At 42.1% G+C, this 20,025-nt stretch overlaps 3 protein-coding genes across 3 annotated transcripts; 2 read left to right on the top strand and 1 right to left on the bottom strand.

Annotated features, from left to right (window-relative positions):
* Positions 1 to 267: 267 nt before the first annotated feature.
* Positions 268 to 5,293, top strand: arl8ba (ADP-ribosylation factor-like 8Ba). Its single transcript, XM_056438266.1, has 7 exons — positions 268 to 490; positions 2,930 to 3,010; positions 3,116 to 3,189; positions 3,323 to 3,416; positions 3,503 to 3,570; positions 4,010 to 4,080; positions 4,452 to 5,293. Exons 1-7 carry the CDS (start codon positions 368 to 370, stop codon positions 4,499 to 4,501), a joined length of 561 nt encoding a protein of 186 aa, XP_056294241.1. The 5' UTR covers positions 268 to 367; the 3' UTR covers positions 4,502 to 5,293.
* Positions 5,294 to 6,111: 818 nt separating this feature from the next.
* Positions 6,112 to 15,527, top strand: edem1 (ER degradation enhancer, mannosidase alpha-like 1). The gene is made up of 12 exons (XM_056436976.1): positions 6,112 to 6,680; positions 7,861 to 7,933; positions 8,522 to 8,625; positions 9,839 to 10,010; positions 10,209 to 10,392; positions 10,546 to 10,720; positions 11,668 to 11,788; positions 11,880 to 12,050; positions 12,136 to 12,209; positions 12,319 to 12,415; positions 12,966 to 13,148; positions 13,401 to 15,527. The coding sequence occupies exons 1-12, from the start codon at positions 6,211 to 6,213 to the stop codon at positions 13,488 to 13,490; spliced, it is 1,914 nt and encodes a 637-aa protein (XP_056292951.1). The 5' UTR covers positions 6,112 to 6,210; the 3' UTR covers positions 13,491 to 15,527.
* On the bottom strand, positions 15,528 to 19,197 carry gnat1 (guanine nucleotide binding protein (G protein), alpha transducing activity polypeptide 1). Its single transcript, XM_056436977.1, has 9 exons — positions 18,973 to 19,197; positions 17,951 to 17,993; positions 17,719 to 17,860; positions 17,471 to 17,628; positions 17,266 to 17,394; positions 17,028 to 17,157; positions 16,764 to 16,917; positions 16,446 to 16,662; positions 15,528 to 16,360 (listed from the first exon to the last, which is right to left on the bottom strand). The coding sequence occupies exons 1-8, from the start codon at positions 19,076 to 19,078 to the stop codon at positions 16,472 to 16,474; spliced, it is 1,053 nt and encodes a 350-aa protein (XP_056292952.1). The 5' UTR covers positions 19,079 to 19,197; the 3' UTR covers positions 15,528 to 16,360; positions 16,446 to 16,471.
* Between the last annotated feature and the right edge of the window lie 828 nt (positions 19,198 to 20,025).

Genomic DNA, 20,025 nt, shown 5'->3' with positions numbered 1-20,025 from the left:
GTCGCAAACACGCCACTGAGTCGTCGCTGTGCAGGCACCTAGCGGCACTTGCCACAGAGTTGCCGCTGAGTTGTCGCTGAGTGCCGGCAAGTGCCACTGAGTGCCAGTGTCCCTAGGCGGATGTGCCACTGAGTGCCAGTGAGTTGTCGGTGCACTCGCCCTCTCCAGTATTTAGGTTGCATTTGATATAGGGTGCACTTCCTACATACTCCAGCGGGGGCGCTGTCGGGCTCGTTTCTGCAGACTTGATCATATGACAGCTGCCTGCGTCCCACTTCCCTTCCTCGCTGGGAAAACGCCACATCTGACAACTGGTGAGAGGGAACCACACAGACGCAACCAGGGAGCGTGAACACCCGACCTCAAGATGCTGGCACTCGCTAACCGGCTTCTGGACTGGTTCAAGTCTCTGTTCTGGAAGGAGGAGATGGAGCTGACGCTGGTCGGCCTCCAGTATTCGGGGAAAACCACATTTGTAAACGTGATCGCTGTAAGTCATCAGCTGCTAGCTACCTTGCTAATACCATTAGCGCTAATAATGTGATACGAATTAAGCTAACTAGCTCTGGTTTTCGGGTCCAAAAACGTTGCGCCCTTCCTGTGCTGGGACAGCAGCAAACAAAGAACCTTACAACTAGTCCGTTGGTGGACTTGCGTCAACAAGTCAGCTGAGCTAACTCGTCTGCTGCAGCTGGATATCCTTGTCGGCTAGTTTTTCCTGTGTTGTGATTGTTCGGCAAGCTAAATCCAAACGCAGCACACACACACACACACACACACACACACGCACACGTCGGCTCTATGGTGACGACATGTTATCGCTATCAAACCAGGGGGTCGTTTGACACGGAGTTCAAAGCCGAGAGCCACAGGAAGTTAACACACACACACACACACACACACACGCACACACAGGTGGACCATAACAACAACCAGAGGCCTCGTCCTGCACAGGACCGAAGTCACAGGTGTCCTGAACGAGTTGACACTCAATAGTCTGTATTCTCAAGGTTTTAGGAGGATTTTAGATTGAGGTCGAACTGGAGCTGACCCACTGACTGAATGGGTCAGTTATTATTCATGTTGTGCATCATCTTTTATTGCTGTGGACATATTTACAAAACAACATTGCCTTAGTTGTTGTTGGTGGACAATACAGGTTAACATTTGACATGTCATTGAAAATGATGCTTTCCATTTGACTTGACACCTACTGCAGCGGCTTTATTTGAACATAGGGATTAAAGTTCCACACACACTCAGGTTTTATCTTTAGGTGTAACGTCCTGTGACTGAGGCTGGAGAGAATTGGTTTGTCTTTTTTGTGAACGCCATTGATCTTGAGCAACTTTATGCAACTTTGCAATTTCTCAAAACTGGCGGTTTTCTGGTTGAGCAATTTGTCATTAGTTAATCATTCGACAGCCACTGAGTCTTCAACAGAATATTGTGTAAATAGCTGTCATGATATTTAGCAGATGCTACTTTTAATCTGTGCAATTTTCAGTAGTACACAAACTTGTAAAGTATTTTCAACTGGATTGCCTGGGTTTTAAGTTTGGGTTAAATGTGTTCCGTATCTCAAAATAGAGCTGAAGCAATGCATTTATTAATTGTTCAATTAACTGTAAACAAAATAATTACTTAAAAAATGGTGTTAACATTATTCTTGTGTTTCATATCTTTATGTACTGAATATATTTGTTTTGAATTGTTAGTTGGACTAAACAAACCATTTGAAGACCTTGGGCTTTAGAAATTGACAAGCATTTATTCAAAAAATGTTCGACACTTAAAAGGATAAACAATTGGTGTATTAATCAGAAATGAATATTTTTGTAAGAAAAACAGAATTTCAATGAAAAGATCAAAAGTATCACCGGTGTCTCTTTTACTGGATGAGCTCGTACTACTTATGTTGATGTGAGTGTTAAGGACAAAGCAAACCACCAGTTCTCAGTTTATTGAATTTCGTTGCGATGTGGTCGTAACGTAACCGGGCGAAAGCCTGAGGAGGAAGTTGGCTAACTAAATGTAACTCCTTCCTTCTCGCACAACACACAACAGTGCATGAATGGTTGTTGCGGGGGGTGGATCCTCCTTCGCAGTCATAAGACTGCTGCACTCACTTCCACTTAGCTTCATCAGCTGACTCCAGCAGGTCATGTGCTGTGGAAAGTGCCGACAGCAGACAATGCAAGATCGTGGGTTCCAGAAGGCCGGGAGAAGCACGAGTCCCAGCGTGTGAGGTTTGATGTCGAGAGGGAATGCCACTGAATTGTATGCTGAGGTCGATTTATTTTCAGCCCACCTCCGTTTGCATCAATGAGCGTTCACAAAACCCAGAACATACGAAGATATAATGTTTGTCTTGTTTGTCATTACTGTGAAAATGTATTCAGGCTTACTGCTTTATTGTTGTTAAGAGAACATTTTTGCTTTTTACAAATACCACACTCTGCCTTTTCACAGGATTGGATATAGTAAACTAGCTTTCTAGTCATGTATTGCAGCATATATAACAGTTTTTGTAGTCTTTCAATCTTAAATACTGTATAGTGAGCAGTATTATACTTCAAAGTACTAAAAGTATGTGTCACTGTAAAAGTACAAGAGATCCCAAGCATCATGTCATTTTATTACATTTGATCAAATAATTAGACATAGCTGCACATATGACTCCTAATCTTTCCTTTATATTTAGTAGCGATGTAAGATAAAGCTTTAGTGATCGACTACACCGTCAACTTCCATCGCCATGGTCCTCATAGAACATAATGCACGATGGCTATTTAGAAATGTGTGAAGTGTGATGTACTGTGGGACTAGTTTCATTAATTGTGTACATATCCACCTATGCCTATCCACCCAACACTTGAATCAATGCAGCTTTATTATAAATGACTAATACTTGTGTATTTCCATTCAGTCTGGGCACTTCAGTGAAGACATGATCCCTACAGTCGGGTTCAATATGAGAAAGGTCACGAAAGGAAACGTCACCATCAAGGTATATTAATACTTCTGCTGTTATCACAGTGTAACTAATACATCAAATCAAACCAGGACACTGTGTATAAAAGGACATAGTGATTATTGATGATGTGCCCTTTAGATCTGGGATATAGGAGGGCAGCCGAGGTTCAGGAGCATGTGGGAGCGGTACTGTCGGGGAGTTAATTCAATCGTGTGAGTATCTCATTTTTTAGTTGGTCTGAAAAACAAATGAGAAGGAATCTATTACGCACTCTGCATTGACCTGGATGTACTGCACATGGATGTAAAACACCTAACTAATAATTGTGTGGTTGCTCATTTTTAGGTACATGGTTGACGCAGCAGATCGTGAAAAGGTGGAGGCATCTAGAAACGAGCTTCATAATTTATTAGACAAACCTCAGTTGCAAGGGATTCCTGTAAGTGTGATGTCTACACCAATCATGCAGAACTATTTGTGGGTTGTTCAGTCGCAGATTTTAATATATATATATAATTTTTTTAGGTTTTGGTACTCGGCAACAAAAGGGATCTTCCCAGTGCTCTAGATGAAAAGCAGCTCATTGAGAAATTGTAAGTATGAAAGATGGTGTCATTTATTTGATGGACAGTCGTGCATTGTAGACTCCTCATGTCATGAAAATGGCTCGATTTTTTTTTTTCCGCGAGGTTTACTGGAGGAATAACTTTGGATTTAATATTAGAATAGTATTATTTTAAAATATGTCTGGCCTTTCCATATTCAACATTTCTTCTTGTATATAGTTTTCTGTATTTAATCCCATATCAGGCGAAGCACCTTTATGCTAAAGTTAAAATGAGGGACATTTCTTTTTTCTCTTTTGATGTAACCAGAGTTGTTAAGTTGTAGTTTACTTCAAGGAACTGGCTCCCTCTGCTGTCTGGACAGAAACATTTTTGTTCATCAACTGCAGATGAGTGAGATTTATGATCCGTCTGAATGTATACATCTCATATTTATTTTTTCCTGCGCCTTATGTTCCCTTCAAAGGAATCTGGCAGCTATCCAGGACAGAGAGATATGCTGCTACTCAATTTCCTGCAAAGAGAAAGACAACATTGGTGAGTTGTTATTAATGACACAAAGGGTTCTTGTTCAGGAACCTACACAATATGAATTTGGTTCGTACATTAATAATGCAACAATTTACACAATATTTATTCATGTAGTTGATCATTTATTAGATTCATTGATTTGTTTCTTTCACTTTTGTTTGTTTAAGCACATCATGTTTCATTGTTAACCTACAGTCCTGTGTTTCATGCAGGATAAGTGCCAAGCACTAAATAATATTATGATTATATTTTCATGGGGTTCTGTGTAACTGTTTACCATAAATATATGCAATCATGTCTTGTGTTGCTAGTGAGTTAAAAATGCCTGAATCATAAACCGATCCTCAGACTGACCCGGCATGTTTCTTTGATTGCAGACATCACACTTCAGTGGCTCATCCAGCACTCAAAATCCAGGAGGAGCTGAAAATGGAGTTGTTGCGCAGCCATTTTATTGTCATGCCCCCCAGCCCGACTCAATGAAACTCACATGCTGCTCTGTTCTGCTCGTGACACACATGTATTTCCCCCCTTGTCACCTTGTGGTTCTTTCACAAACCCTGATAATGCACTACTAAAGATGTGACTGATACCAAATTTAAGAAATGTTGTTGGCATTATTCGTCCTGTAAAGCTGTTCTTTAACTTGGAGGCCGAACATAATTTCGGTCTACCGTTTAGGCATTACCCGGTTAGTCATACCCAGTGGTTTTCTCACACTAATTATGGATACGACAACATTCTCTTGAAGGATAGTTGTTACCGTCAAGCAGCCCTCAAATAACGAGACATTATTTACCCAGTCAGCCATTGAGCTCTGTCCTGTGATCGTCTTTGATGACTGTCACCCTTCGCTTAGTCAGGTTTTCTTCTTTCGTGAAAATGTTTTAGAAAACTGCATTTAGTCTGTACAAATAAATATCAAGCTTGTATGATTTTTACTGATGTGAGATGTGCGTGTATGGAAATATGATTTTATTTAAGGTCTGAATTTACTAAAGGAGTTTGGTGGTGCATATTGGCTTCTGTTTGTAATTAGCCTCAGTGGAATGATGTGTGTGCTGTCTCGAGGCTGAGAGAGTGGCAGAACTCAGTGCCTTGTGCAATGTCTCACCTCTGAAGCAAAGCAGCATGCAAGGTGTGCCAACCCGGGAAGAGTCAAAGAAACAAACACCACTTCAGTATATTCAAATAATAAAAAGGCATGCTTTTTAATTAAGACACTGTCCTGTTATTTGTTCACCAAACATTTTAAACAATATCATTGTATATGGAGGTGTATGGAGACTTGGTACAATAAGCCTATTATGATGATCTAATTGTGAGAAAATATATATATACATATACATACATCCATTATTGGCACGTGCACAGATAGACCCCTAGTGGTGCTCAAGCACCAGCCCCTTTGCCCTGGATGAGAAAAGTGCCCTTTGTCAACTCTCACAAAACATGTTTGGCAATGGGTGCCCTCTTTGTTTTGGGTTTGAGCACCTGCCTCCCAAAATGTCTGCATGTGCCTGTAATATATATTTGGCTTGAACTGGTCTCTATGGTCAGTTTTACAGTCAAGTGTAAAATAAAATTCAATGGAAAAAAATAATACTAATGCTAACCACTTAATATATGTGACACTTCTCAGGTTGAGGTTGGTTAGAGCCATGCCAAGTTTGATATGATGGCCCTGAGATACTATATAGTATATATGTATACGTGCACGTGTATGTCTATGCAGGAAAGTATCCATGCATGTGCACGTGCTTAGTTCCGATATACCAGTATATGTATGTGCAAGTGTGCAAACTCTATGTACCTGAACGTCTCACTCTTGTGGCTGTTTTCTATTGGCGCAGAAGTTGAGTTGAGACACGTCAGGACTGCCACGAAACGCAATCAGGAGATTGACAGCTCTGCGGCCAATCGCTGGACGAGCTCGTTTCGCAATTCGCGTAACGAAACGAAGGAAGAACCAATCACAGCGAGGGGCTGGTCTGTTGACAGGAAGCGTGTGGGGTGGAATCACCACAGCGGATCTGAGCTTGTAGTGGAGCCTGACGACCAGAGGACCTCACAGCCTTCATCCTTCAGACGTGTGTGGACCTAAATGATGCGTTTACAGATCGAGCCGGGGCAAATATGCAATGGAGGTCAATAGTAGTTGGTCTGGTGGTACTGAGACTCTCTCTCAGCTGTGTGCTGTGGCTAGCTTTCGGACTCGGACCTAACGTCAGCTTGGGCTTCAACTTCCCAATTAGTTTCAGTTTGCACAAATTCGACTCGTTATTCAGGGGCGAAAGGGGGACCGATCCGGTGGGTAAATCGTGGTCTAAACGAATACCCGGCCACAGATATGGAGAGGCGGCGACCACCTATGCAAAGGTTGGAGAAGGGTCCCCCAAGAGATCCTACCTGAGCTTCTTCGATGGCAACCAGGACGAGTACGTCCGGAAATACAGCTCCTTCCCGGATGCACTGAAAGCCGAAATGAAGGACATGGCAAAAGAAATGTTTTATTTCGGGTATGACAACTACATGAAATATGCCTTCCCCGAGGACGAACTGAATCCCATTGACTGTGAAGGGAGGGGACCAGATGTGCTAAACCCGTGAGTCATTTGAAGCTGATCCTGACAACCTGCACCTGCAGGTCAAGGTGTTCTTCAATACAAGTGTATGCATTGCTGTGCTGTTAGTGATGGGGGTTTCAGACTGACCGGCACCTGTTGGCCTCACGTGCAGGATGGTGGCTGCAGTGTGTTACAAACTAACTGTACTATTTGCATGCACTTTATAGTCACATTAGCCTGGCACTGCTCTCACTGCTGCCTGCTGCCCTATAGGTGACCTCATCAAATCGCCTGCTAATCTGTTTATTAACACAAGTCTAAAAATACCAGCAAAACATCTTTTTGTGAAAAAAAATTACTTCAAATGACATATTATACAAGCCAAATAATCTTGTTTTTTTGCTTGTTGATTCATTACTTAGTTAAATCAAGTTATCTTGAACTCTTAAAAACATCACACTCAACTAATGACAAAAAGGAAATCCAGAAAGCAATACATGTGTCTGCATACCCAAATATTTAATATGTTCTGCTCGGGGGAGTAATATTGTTTTCAGTGTGTAAAAGTATACCTGAAACACCTGTTCATGTCATTCTCATGTGCTGAACACTAAATCAGAGACTATATACTATTAAAATATCAAATCAAAGGTTTCCCTCCCCACACTGCTATGTTTCACCTTCAGGGCCAATGGTTTGCATACAAAGTGATACTAATGCAGTCTTTACATGGAGTGTTTAAAGACAACTACATAAAACACTATTTCCTGATTTCCACTAAATATTTAATGCATTAAATATATTTTAGTTTTTGGACAGTTGGTCAAGCAAAAGAAGTAATGTTGGGATTTAGGATATTTTCACAGTTTTTAAATACGTTTTTATACATCAATTTATAAAAATAATAATCGTAAGATGAACTGATAATGGATATCATTTGTAGTTGCAGTGACTCATAATAATGATGTTATAAGGGAGAATAACCACCCTTTGTCTTCAGATCAACTTCTGTGATTGTGTTAATATTCTAAATAGTTTTTTGATGTCAGACTTTTCAACAAGGAAACCCTGAAATCCACATGTTTTTGTTGTTTTGAAGACTTATCTCTAACATCTAAACAGTCCACTTTGTTGTTGGATTAAAACTAATATCTCTTTTGTGATCTGTTAATTCTTTCCCCCTCTTTTGCAAATACCCACTGATTCTGTTTACTTTCAGGTCAAACATCAACATAAACGACGTCCTGGGGAACTACTCCCTGACCCTGATTGACACCTTAGACACCTTACTGGTGAGTTAAGCTGTGTTCTTAAGCCAAACAATGTGCTGAAGGTCCAGAGTTCTTCTTTCTCATGGCACTTATAGAGACAGAATTGAAAGGAAAAAAAACTAGAATCTGTGCAGGATTAATTATGATATTTTACCCACGAATCAGTATTGGCATTTGCCAATACATTACTTCTAAACAACAGGTTGTAAAGCAGTTTAATCCATTTGATGAGGTAAATTGAGTCTTTGTCTTCACATCACCTGTTTTGCACAACATTCGGTGGCACAGTGGCACTTCCTGCGTGTTTTCTGCCACAGTCAAAACGTCTAGTGACCTGGTGGAGCCAATGGTCCTGGGTGTCTCCTAAGGCAACAACATCATTTCTATACAGAAACAAGTTGCGGTTTCATAATAATGCACTAGACTTTTTCATGAAGTTGTAACTATATGTCTCATATTTTTAACCGGAGCTTCTTCACAATAGTTGTTATCTATAACGATAAGAATAGAATTGGAGAGAGACACCTGACAGCCAGTCAGTAGTTTTACGATCAGATAAAGTTGTTGATTCAGTACAACGCGGTTACATAATGTGGCTTTTCTCTACAGGTCCTTGGCAATGTGACAGAGTTCCACAAGGCTGTCAAACTGGTTATAGAAACCGTGTCTTTTGACAAGGACTCTACGGTGCAAGTGTTTGAGGCAAACATCAGGTACAAATGTTGCTCCTATTTTCCGCATCATGCACAAGAAGAAACAGCCCATCTTGGTGTACATACAAATCTTTAACGCAAAAACACGATTGCTTCTGTAGAAACTTAATTTGAATTTTGAATTCCATTGTTATGCTGACGACACACAGCTTTACATCAAAACTGCCCCAAACCCCTCTGCAGCCATGTCATGTGTCACCGCCTGTCTTGGGGAGATAAAGGCGTGGATGAGCAACAACTTTCTCCAGCTAAACAGCAGCAAAACTGAAGTCCTCCTTGTTGGCACTCCACACCAGGTTCAGACATCATCCATAACTCACCTCACCTTTGACAGTCAGGTCATACCCCTCTCCTCCACAATCACCAATCTGGGAGTTCGGTTTGACCCCCACCTGACCTTTACTGACCATATAAAATTCCTGTGCAAAACCTCCGTTTATCATCTAAAAAACATCTCCAAACTCCGCCCCACTTTAACCCTGTCAGACGCAGAGAAGCTCGTCCACGCCTTTATCTCCTCAAGACTGGACTACTGCAACTCACTCTACACTGACAAGAACATCACCAAACTACAATATATCCAAAACAGCGCTGCCAGGGTCCTGACTCCTGAGGGGAGTCCGGAAATATGACCACATATCACCCATTCTCCAATCACTGCACTGGCTCCCTGTTTCATTCCGGATTTACTACAAGGTTCTAGTACTCACATATAAATGCATCAACGGACATGCACCCCCCTACCTACAAGAACTTATCACTCCCCTAACCTCCACCCGCACCCTCAGATCCACAGGCCGCTCGCTCCTTCGGGTCCCCAACACCAAGCTCCGCACCATGGGCGACCGGGCCTTTTGCTCGGCAGCGCCACGCTTGTGGAACGGTCTCCCTGACCACATGAGGGCAACTCAGACACTGAACTCTTTTAAGACTGGCCTAAAAACCTTTTTATTCAGGAAGGCATTTTTTACCTTGAGTTAATTTATTGTCAGCTATTACATTCTTATTTTTTTATTTTTATGGGTTGCTTTAACGATGTTTTAATCGGTTTTATTTGTTTTCACTATATGTGTGGCACTCTGAGATTCTTTGAAGGAAGAGTGCGATAAAAATGAAATGCATTATTATTATTATTATTACTGCCTTCCAAATGTTTTTTTCAGAACCTGCTGCTGTGTGGAACCCCAGTGTAATATTCCCTTTTTCTCTGAAGGATCCTGGGCGGCCTGATCTCATCTCACATCCTGCTGACGGACCCGAAACATCCATTCGGCAAGGTCGGCTTTGATGAATACGACAATGAGCTGCTTCACTTGGCTCATGACTTGGCTGTCCGCTTACTACCGGCCTTTGAGAACACCAGCACGGGCATCCCTTACCCCAGGGTGAGGGAGACTCTTAGAAATTATTTCACATGATGCCTGCTAATATCCACACAAGGTAGCCGTGTCACTTCACTCACATGATCACCACTTCAGGCAGAGCTATGAGTTATCATGCGAGTGAAGTTGCATGACCTCCTGGAAACAATTAAAGATTGACACGTCACTCAGCATCTTTATGGATTTGTATCTAAAATGCAGGTGAACCTGAAGACTGGCGTTCCTCCTGATAGCATCAATGAGACCTGTACGGCGGGAGCTGGGTCCCTGCTGGTGGAGTTTGGGATTTTGAGCCGCTTGATTGGAGATTCAACATTTGAGTGGGTGGCCAGGCGAGCCGTCAGAGCTCTGTGGAACCTGAGGAGCAATGAAACCGGTCTGTTGGGTAAGTACAGCTGCGCAGTTATTTTCTCTTTTTCTCTCGTTTTCTTTACCTTTTTTAATTAAAGCTACAACTCGGCATGGTTATGTCTCCATCATGTAGATGCGATGCCTGCAATTATCATAGCATGAAATGCATTTTCCTTTAATTCTTTAGGGAATGTAGTTAATATCCAAACAGGCCAGTGGGTTGGCAAGCAGAGCGGCCTGGGAGCTGGTATGGACTCCTTCTATGAGTATTTGCTGAAATCGTACATCCTGTTTGGTGAGAACGAGGACCACAGGATGTTCCAAGCTGCCTATGAGAGCATTCAGATCCACATGAGGAGAGGGTGAGTACCACACTGAAAGAATGTGACACATATTTGGGTGACAGTGGGTGTGACTGCGAGCTTCACATGATGACGCACCTGAGTCGGGAAATGATCTCAGCGAAGTCAATGACTCTTTTCTAGGACTAGCCAAACAAAGAGAAGGTGGGACGGTGTCTAGTATTGTTGCTCAGGGGACACAATGTTTTTTTTAAATTTGACAGATGGGCCGGGCCAGTATGAGATGGATAGAGTGTTTTGTGACTATAATAATAATATATATTAAATCGTTAAAACAAACGTGCCGAGCTTGCCTGTGAGGGGAGGGGTGGCAGTGAGGAGAGAGCACGGCACGCAGCGCTGTAACGCCTCTCTGTTCCCGACTTGAGTTTCCCAAAGCACAATGACGGCAACAGATCTGTTTTTGATGTAGCAGAAAGCGTTACAGCGGTGTTTACGCGCCGTGCGGTCGGAGGACAACGCGCGTGTCTGCCGTGTTCTGCTGCAGGAGAGCGCACACACAAACCGCCTAAAAGAGCGCCGGGCAATAAATCAGCATTAAGAAACATAGATGCTGGGAAACTCAACTCAAGTCGGGAACGGAGAAGCGTTACAGCGGTCTTTACAATCATTTATAATAAGTATCATAATTATAATACTCGGCGGGCCGTAGTTTTCCCACCCCTGGTTAGTTGGTGTCTAACTGGTGGATGTGGAAAGCTGAATTCTGAAGGAACGCAACTCTTTCTTCCACATTAGTAACCACTAATGAATAGCCCTTGAGCAAGGCACACTCCCTTCAGTATCTTAGTTTAGCTGGTTATTGGAAACTGCAGAAGGTGCGCTGTGGTTGATTGAGTATCAAGAAAAAAGAAAGAATTGGATGTGAATGGGAATGGACAGGCAAACACACTCAAGTTATTAATGTGTCATAATGCGAAAGCTCTTCTCCCTCTGTGTGTTTCCAGGAGAGAGTCATGTAATGAAGGAGAGGGTGACCCGCCCCTTTACGTTAATGTGAACATGTTCAGTGGTGAAATAATGAACACCTGGATCGACTCCCTTCAGGCCTTCTTTCCTGGACTGCAGGTTGGAGTGCACACATGACCGGTCGTATGAACAAGTGTCAAATATGTGTTCTCGCGTTGAGCTACAGTTCTGCGTTGCCACGCTGCACTAGGTGCTGAACGGGGATGTCGATAATGCAATTTGCCTGCATGCCTTCTACTATGCCATCTGGAAGCGCTTTGGGGCTTTGCCAGAGAGATACAACTGGCAGCTGCAGGCTCCCGACGTGCTCTTCTACCCCTTGAGACCAGAGCTGGCCGAGTCGACCTACCTGCTGTACCAGGTGAAGGCACCTGTGTTAAGCAACACAGCACTGGTGGCGGCGGCTTTTCTTTTACTCAAGAGCTGCTTTTCTTCTCTTCCCACAGGCGACCAAAAACCCTTTCTATTTGCATGTTGGAATGGATATTCTTCAGAGCCTTGAAAAAAATACCAAAGTCAGGTGTGGAATTAATATATATGTACGGATGTGTGTGTGTGATATATATCCATTTTCTGGGAAGTTTACCATGATCTGATAGTGTAAGCTGAGCGGAGCTTTTCATTTGCAGGTGTGGGTACGCCACTCTCCACCACGTCGTGGACAAATCCAAAGAGGATCGCATGGAGAGCTTCTTCCTCAGTGAGACTTGCAAATACCTTTACTTGGTAAGTAACAGCCTGATCATGAAGAGAGAGAGAGCGTTGTCATATATATGATTCTAGATATGTTTTAAAGTTTGGATAGTTATAAAAATAAAAAGCTGTTGACCAAATGTTATCTTTACCTTGATTTAAAGTTTGGAGTCGAGGTAACTGGAACAATATAACAAACTAGACTGTTGTAACTTTGCAAATGTTCATTATTACATAATTACTATATATTCTTATATTTTTTTCTAATTTCTGCAATGATTGTATTTGCAATTTTAGATTCATTATTAGATCAATGTATAGATGAGTATAATGTCCGAAAATGTCATTTCTTTCCCCACAGTTCAACAAATGACTTGTTCGGTTCAAACAATAATGTGCATACAGAGATGTATTTCATGTTCAATGATCGTAACTATAAAAGCAGAAAATCCCAGCATTTGACGAGCTGGAATCAACAATATTATTGACCAAGCATATTTGATTTTGCTGGCAACACCAAGCTATCGTCTGAATACTTCCCATAAGGTCATAAAAACACATACATCTGTCTCTTGTATTGCAGCTGTTTGATGAGGACAACCCACTTCACAAATCCGACAACAAGTACATCTTCACTACAGAGGGCCATGTGGTGCCGATAGACGAGCGCTTCAGGGAGAAGCAGTGGAACGACTTACCCTGTGAAGAGGGCGTGCTGGCAGAACGAGAGCCACGCAAGCGGCCACCACCAAGCAACGGCAGCCATGTAAGGCCACCATCCTCGCCTCATTACTGGTGGCATGTTGTGATTTATACAAATAATACGGTGCATATCACGGTATTGTGCATTTCTAAGGAGAAACATACGACCTTCAGAGCAGCAAAAAACAAATTGCAACGTAGAGATATAGTGTACAACTGTCTATCACAGCAGTGACTGAAGTCTTTCTCTCTCTCTCTCTGTGTGTGTGTGTGTGTACATATTATACATTGTGTCTTCCTTTCCTCTCTCGAACAGTGCAACAGGATCCCAGAGGAGCGACGGTACACTCTACCATTGAAGAGTGTCTACATGAGGCAGATCGATCACATGGTGGGCCTTTTCTGAGTTGGAGGATGCATGAGCAGGCCTTCAGTCCACCCCCCCTCCCCTCCCCCCTCCAGGTGTGCAGGTGTGGATGCTTTTAGGTCAAAAAAAAGAATCCCCTGTCAAAATCCTCGTCCCATCTGTTCCGCTGCTCCGGATCCAGGCAGGGAACTGACACTAAAGCAAACCTGAGAATGCAGCTGGACCATTTGCTGTGTGTGTGTGTGTGTGTGAGCATGTGGTCGACAAAGGTGAACAGCTTTTGTGCTGTAAAAGTCATGCTTCCTTACCGTTTGCCTGGTGACGAATTGAGATTGTGCAAGTGGATTTTAGAATTACTGGTGTCTTAATGTCTTTTGAGTTAAAGTGTGTGTGCGCCTGTGTGCGTGTGTGTGTATGGCTTTTTGTTATTACAGCTGAGCTGTGAATCATAATGTGTTCCCGGTAACAGTACCATCTAGCCACACATGTACAACGTATAGCCAACACGAACAACATCTCTCTTGAAACGTGATGACGAGTGCCTCTTTGCAGTGGATTCACTCCACCGGTGCTTTTAAATAAGGGCTGCACACTAACACTTGTTGACAGTGGGGGAAAAGGCTCAGGATGACTCGCTGTTTTAAAGTGCCTTAAATGTTTTCTTAATCTTTCTGGATGCGGAACAGTGCATATTATTTCTGGAGAATATTGTATTTTTTTGAGGCCGTTGTCGGTATTGCACAATAGATGTCATTCCATGTGTATGTACTGTTTTACATTATTATGACATTAGGTTTAATTTAATTTTTTTAGTTAATTTTTTTACACAAAACAAGCCATAAAATGTATTTTGTAATGTTTATGAGCAAACAAGTGTTTTGATTTCCATCATTTGTCTGTCAGGTGTATTAGTACACGGTCTCTCCTCCATAGCTTGTTCTAGTTTGGAGTAGATGGAAGTTTCCATCTGCTGTTTATCTTTGTTTCTCTATCACATAATTGCACATCATGATACCCATTAATTGCCATCTGTTGAGAACTCAGGGTTTAGAGGAAACACTAAAATCAACGAATGCTTTCTCGAAATGTTGTTGCCGACAATGTTTTCGGATTGTCTAAAGTATTTATATTGCAAATCTTCCAACTTGGTTTTCTGAGGTCAAATAATAGCTGCACTGGACTGAAGTACAGTTGTCCTGTGTATATTCATTATTGTTCCAAACATACAGAAACCTGTGTGATGGCTTCTGAACTGATGTTGGATGTGTGTCCAGCTCTACTGGAGCATCTCTTCTGGCCGGGCTCATGTGTTGCCAAACAACCGGAGTGTCTAGAAAGCGCAGCAGAGCTTCAGGCCGCATGGCTCGATTACATCACAGCATCGGCATCTTCTTTGGCTTCAGGAGACGGCTGTTCATATTGTCAAGTTGTGTCTGAACTCCTCCAGGCCACAGGAAGGATTTCTCAGTGTTTTTAATTTGCCTGAAACAACCCCGACCGCTCTCTCAGATTATCCTCAAAGAAACAGTGGGACATTTTGGGATTATGCTCTCTTGCTCGGAACTAGATGAAATGGTCGCTACCACTTTGTGCCATTTTGGGACCCGTTATTGGCTCGCATGCAGATTACATAATAGGAGCGAATTAACCTAACAAATGTTTGATTACAGATTAATTGGTCTCTTATTGCACATTTGGTGAAATGGGCCCATGTATGGTAATCCCATCTCAGCTAGTGGTTCGCTTAGTTTAGCACAAAAACAGGAAACGAGGAAAAAGCAACAAGAACGTGTTAATCAGTGAACTTCTAAGATGCTAGTCGGCAGATTTGGGTGGAAAGAGTTCCGGTGTACGTGCTAAGCTAAGCGACAGATGTAAAGAGATGGTGGATGTAGCTTGAAATGTACTTGACTGACATGAAAGAAGTATCAATCTTCTCACATGACTTTGGGCAAGAAAGTGTGTATTTCCCAAAATGTCATATCATGCCTTTAATTTGTCTGAAATTGAAGGTAAAGGCTGTTTACTTCTAAACATCAGAAAAACAAAACATTAAATAACAAATTGTGAACAAGATATTGCTGTGTTGTTTTTTATTGGTGAAAAATGGGAAAGTACTCTACAGTTTTCTACAGAAGCTTTACTAGGTTTAGTCGAGGTTTACAAATGTGCGTTTCTGTACAGGAGAGTTGGCTCCAATGCAGATTCAAATAACATTTAGACGAGCATTTGAAGGTAAAGTTCATCTCTCTCTCCAGATCCACGTGGTATCCCCATACTCCCTGAACTGTCCAATAGAAAACAGTTACATTATTTACACTGGCCCTTTTCAACTACTGCAAAATAAAGTTACATTTTCTAAATCTTACAAGTTCCGTTTCTTAACTGTTTGAATTGTGTCTCAAATTGTGCTGCAGAGTTTCTTTACATAAAAGCCGTTTCTAGTGACACGTTCTTTAACATCTCCAACAGGTTCAAGTGCGTCTGCAGGTGTTGAGGCTCTCGTTTTCTTTTTGGCTGTATACCGACCAGTTACTTACGCAACGATGCATTCGCCTGACATCTATTTACATCAGTACGTGAGACAAAATCACTTTATGTTGACGGAAGCTTTTGATGTCTTAACTACAGATTGCATAGCCCTCCAAAAGATGAGTTCAAAAGAGTCGAGGGAAAAGTTAGCTCGAATAAAATTCAACTCATCTGAAATCTGCACAGGATTTTCTAGACTGAAGAGCTGCCGTCCGGTCTCAGTTGAGCCAAAGTCTTTGGTCAAAGCTACGACTTAGTTTTGAACACAATAAATAGTTTTTTATTTTTTGTGTTCGCTGGTTTGAGGATGGTGGTTGGAGGTCCTCGGTTTGAATTGAGAGGGGGTTCGTGGAATGTGACAGGGCTTAAACTTCACCCTGTAAAACACAAAGAAGGTTTTATAAGCGTGTCCAAAAGTTTGAATCTGCACCATCATCACAACACGGTGCAAAGTTCACACACCTTCGTTGGGCTTCTCGGCGTGGCTCTTAGAAGAGACCACAATCTTTCAGGTTTTCTTTGATGATGATGTCGGTTACGGCGTCAAACACAAACTTGACGTTCTCTGTGTCTGTGGCACAGGTCATGTGAGAGTAGATTTCTTTGATGTCTTTACGCAGGTTCAGGTCCAAGAACTGCATTTTGATGTAAAGACTGGCATCCTCATAAGTATTGGGGCCTTTGCGAAAGAAATCAGAATTAAAAGGCGCATATGAAAAAGTTTGCCACTTTTTATAATCTTCAAATGTGCCGCAAATTGCGAGTTTTGATGAACCTTACCGTCGTATTCAGGGAAGCACATGCTGAGATGAGCCTTCTTGATCTTCTCAAGAAACACATCTTTCTTGTTGAGGAAGAGTACAATGGAGGTGGCGATGAAGTAGCGGTGGTTGCAGATACTGTTGAACAAGTGCAGACTCTCGTGCATTCGATTCTGAAAGAAAGTATTTGTGTTTTTACCAAATCCCGACAAAGAACCGTCTAAATGAACCAACTATTGAAAAAAAGAAAAGAGAGCAATTGTTTAAAATACTGCTATCCTACCACTTCATCGTCCTCCACCAGCACCATGTCGTAGGCACTCAAAGCACCGATGAAGATGATACAGGTCACACCTTCAAAACAATGGATCCATTTCTTCCTCTCTGACCTCTGGCCACCCACATCAAACATTCTGCACAGAAACAGGAGCACACATTTAATCTTGCAAGCTTTTTTACAAGTGGCACCACAGATGATGAGTTAATGGTTCCCTCCTCTTGAGGATATGTTATTGATTCACCTGAAATTGAGATCTTTCAACGAAAACGTGGTCTCGATGATACCAGTGGTCTTCACTCTTGACCGCAGCACGTCCTGCTCAGTCGGCACATAGCCTGGTTGGACCAGTCGCTCCAAATCATTCAGGTAGCTGAGGGAGAAGGAAAGTAACTCAATGACCAACACAAAGGGGGTGATTCTAAATCTCAGTTTGTGTGATTTCTTACTAAGCGGCGGAGTCGTTGAGTTGGTACTCTGAGGCCCTATCAAAACACAACTGGATGCCAGAGTCCTTCCACAGGCGCATAATGATGTCCCCCAACTCTTTAGGCATGCTGCCTTCCTCAATGGTGTCTGCAAGATGCATGAGTTTCCTGGCATCGTCCTGCAGGGCAGATACAGTGAACACTTACTAGTCTGCCACCAACGGAAATACATTTACACGAATCACATTGAAGTCTCTCTGAGCTGTTACCTGCTGATCGTTGTGGCCATAGGACATGTTGAATGTGGTCATGGCCTTCACAATGGCCATCATGGACTGCAGGGTGTTGCTGTAGATGATGACAATGAACTCCATGCATTCTTCAAGTGAGTAACCATCTTGGTGGATAATTCTGATGGGGAGAAATACAGCGTTAGTTTGTGATTTATCATCGAATGGAAAGGAAATAAGACACAGCTTTGGTGCAAAAGTAATATCTTACTTCATTTGTTTGACGATAGTGCTTTTGCCTGATTCTCCAGCACCTATAAGAAAGTAGAAAAACATTAAATGTCGTTACTTGGAATTAATAATATATCTATGCTTTTATTCCACATTGTATTTCAAAATGGCCAACACACATTAATGATATTAACTGCAGGTGATGGCATAGAGGATCACAACAGGTCTAAATACTTCTTACTTCAGGTCTAATCTTGTTCAGAGCTGATGTCAGGTGGAACTTTTCCTGGCCCTGACCTACATTGTCATGAGATGATTAAGCTGAGTGTGAAACAATATCTGTAACCGGAAAGATTTTCAGAGCAGTATAGAGCCGACTGTACCAGTAGAGTATAATCAAACATTGTTTTATACAATATTAAGATACTTTGGTGTAAAAAAAATCCTTCATAACAAAAGAAAAAGCAAACCTAATTTAAAAAACATATTAATTTCCCCCCTTTGATCAACTAATTTGATAGTGCCTGCGATTTATTTAGGTTATTATATTCGACTGCTACAGCCACAGGCCCTGTTTGTGTTGGCTGTGGAGTATCTGTGTCCTGCAGGGTTAATCTCATTGTGTTGGAGGACCCGTTGCTTCAGGATTAACAAGGGATTGAGTTGAGTAATTATTATAGTGTCTAATTCAATGTCACAGGCTATTAAGTCTTTACTTTACTCAAACATGTTTATTTTCATCACCGTTAATATAAACAAACAGGCTTTTGAAAATATGCAATGAAGTCTATTTTAAAAGTTGGTCAGATTAATATGGTCTATCCATGACAAAGGTACGTTGCACAATATCTGCCTGTGTTGATAGTTTAGAAATAAAGTGTGAGAAGATTAAACCAAGATTGTATATGAGACAAAGTAATGCACCACCTACAATGATGTCCCATAAACTGGATTTAAGGTCAAGTATAGCATCAACATGGGGCCTTATGAGGCCCTTAAATATGTATGCCCATGGGGGGTACCCAAGTTTCATGATATGGTATCCAACTTGACTGTCTTTACCTAGCAGCAGCAGCTTGACGGTTCTCGCATCTAAGTCGGCATCCACTTTCAGCCTCTTCTCCAGCTCTTTGGAGTGTTTGTCCTCGGCGCTCGCTCCAGCCCCCATCCTACTTTCTTCCCGGCTTGGACCCCTCTGCTCAAATGCCAAGTGTCTGGAAAAATGGAAGTAGGTCCTAGCTGATCGCCTTCTTTCCGACCGGTGCCGTCAACTGCGCCGCAGCAAACACTGGAGAATGTTTGAGTATTTTCCTGTCTTAGGAAAGGATTTTGGGCATCCTCTGCCCACCTGACTGAGGAGGGCCAATGGAGCACAAGGACAGGGCGTTTTAGGGCAGAGCCAAAGGTGTGAGGAGGAGCGGACATCCATCAGTGCAGGAGTGATCTCACCTTTAGGGGGACTTTGCTGCGCTCAGCGGAAGATGAACATCGGCTCAAGTGCTTATCTCTCTGTGCTGTTCTTAGGTGCCTTTAAAACAGAAGCATGTGAAGCTAAATAACTGTCTATGTCGATAGCTGGGAACCCGGCTACCCAAACTAGATTCCTCTCGCATCAGCACCAAAATAAAAAATAATAAACAGAAGTGCGAGTAAGTGTTGTCTTAAATGTGTAGTGTTTACAAAGAGGTCAAATAGAGTAATTACAGCAAAAGAATACACTCAGCAAAAAATCACAGCAAATGGTGTCAATGAAATAAATAAGCAGGCCCCAAAATGAAGACAAACTGACATTTCTCGTAAGATAGTGCAGACTGTAGGGTGAGCTCTGAAGTGCTTACAGAGCTTTGCCGTTTCACCTGACAGATCTCATTAACCTCAATCTGAAGCTGGTTAAGGATCCTAATCTACTCACTTTATATTATGTATGTATGCGGTAAGTAACTGTATGTTAGCGCTACACAATGTTTATCTCACACTGGCAGTAACTTTGGTTGTTTATCGTTAGTCTGTTGTAAACGCTCTGAGAATATACGACTTTAATTTGACCGCCCTCTTTTCATTCGGCTTCACGAGTCATAACTGTGAATAAAAACACTGCTGCAGAGGTGGAATGCA

The sequence above is a fragment of the Pseudoliparis swirei genome, chromosome 18 (genome assembly GCF_029220125.1).
Source record: "Pseudoliparis swirei isolate HS2019 ecotype Mariana Trench chromosome 18, NWPU_hadal_v1, whole genome shotgun sequence".
Lineage (NCBI taxonomy): Eukaryota > Metazoa > Chordata > Actinopteri > Perciformes > Liparidae > Pseudoliparis > Pseudoliparis swirei.
Note: the sequence above shows the minus strand (reverse complement) of the source record. Positions and strands in the feature narration are given on the sequence as shown.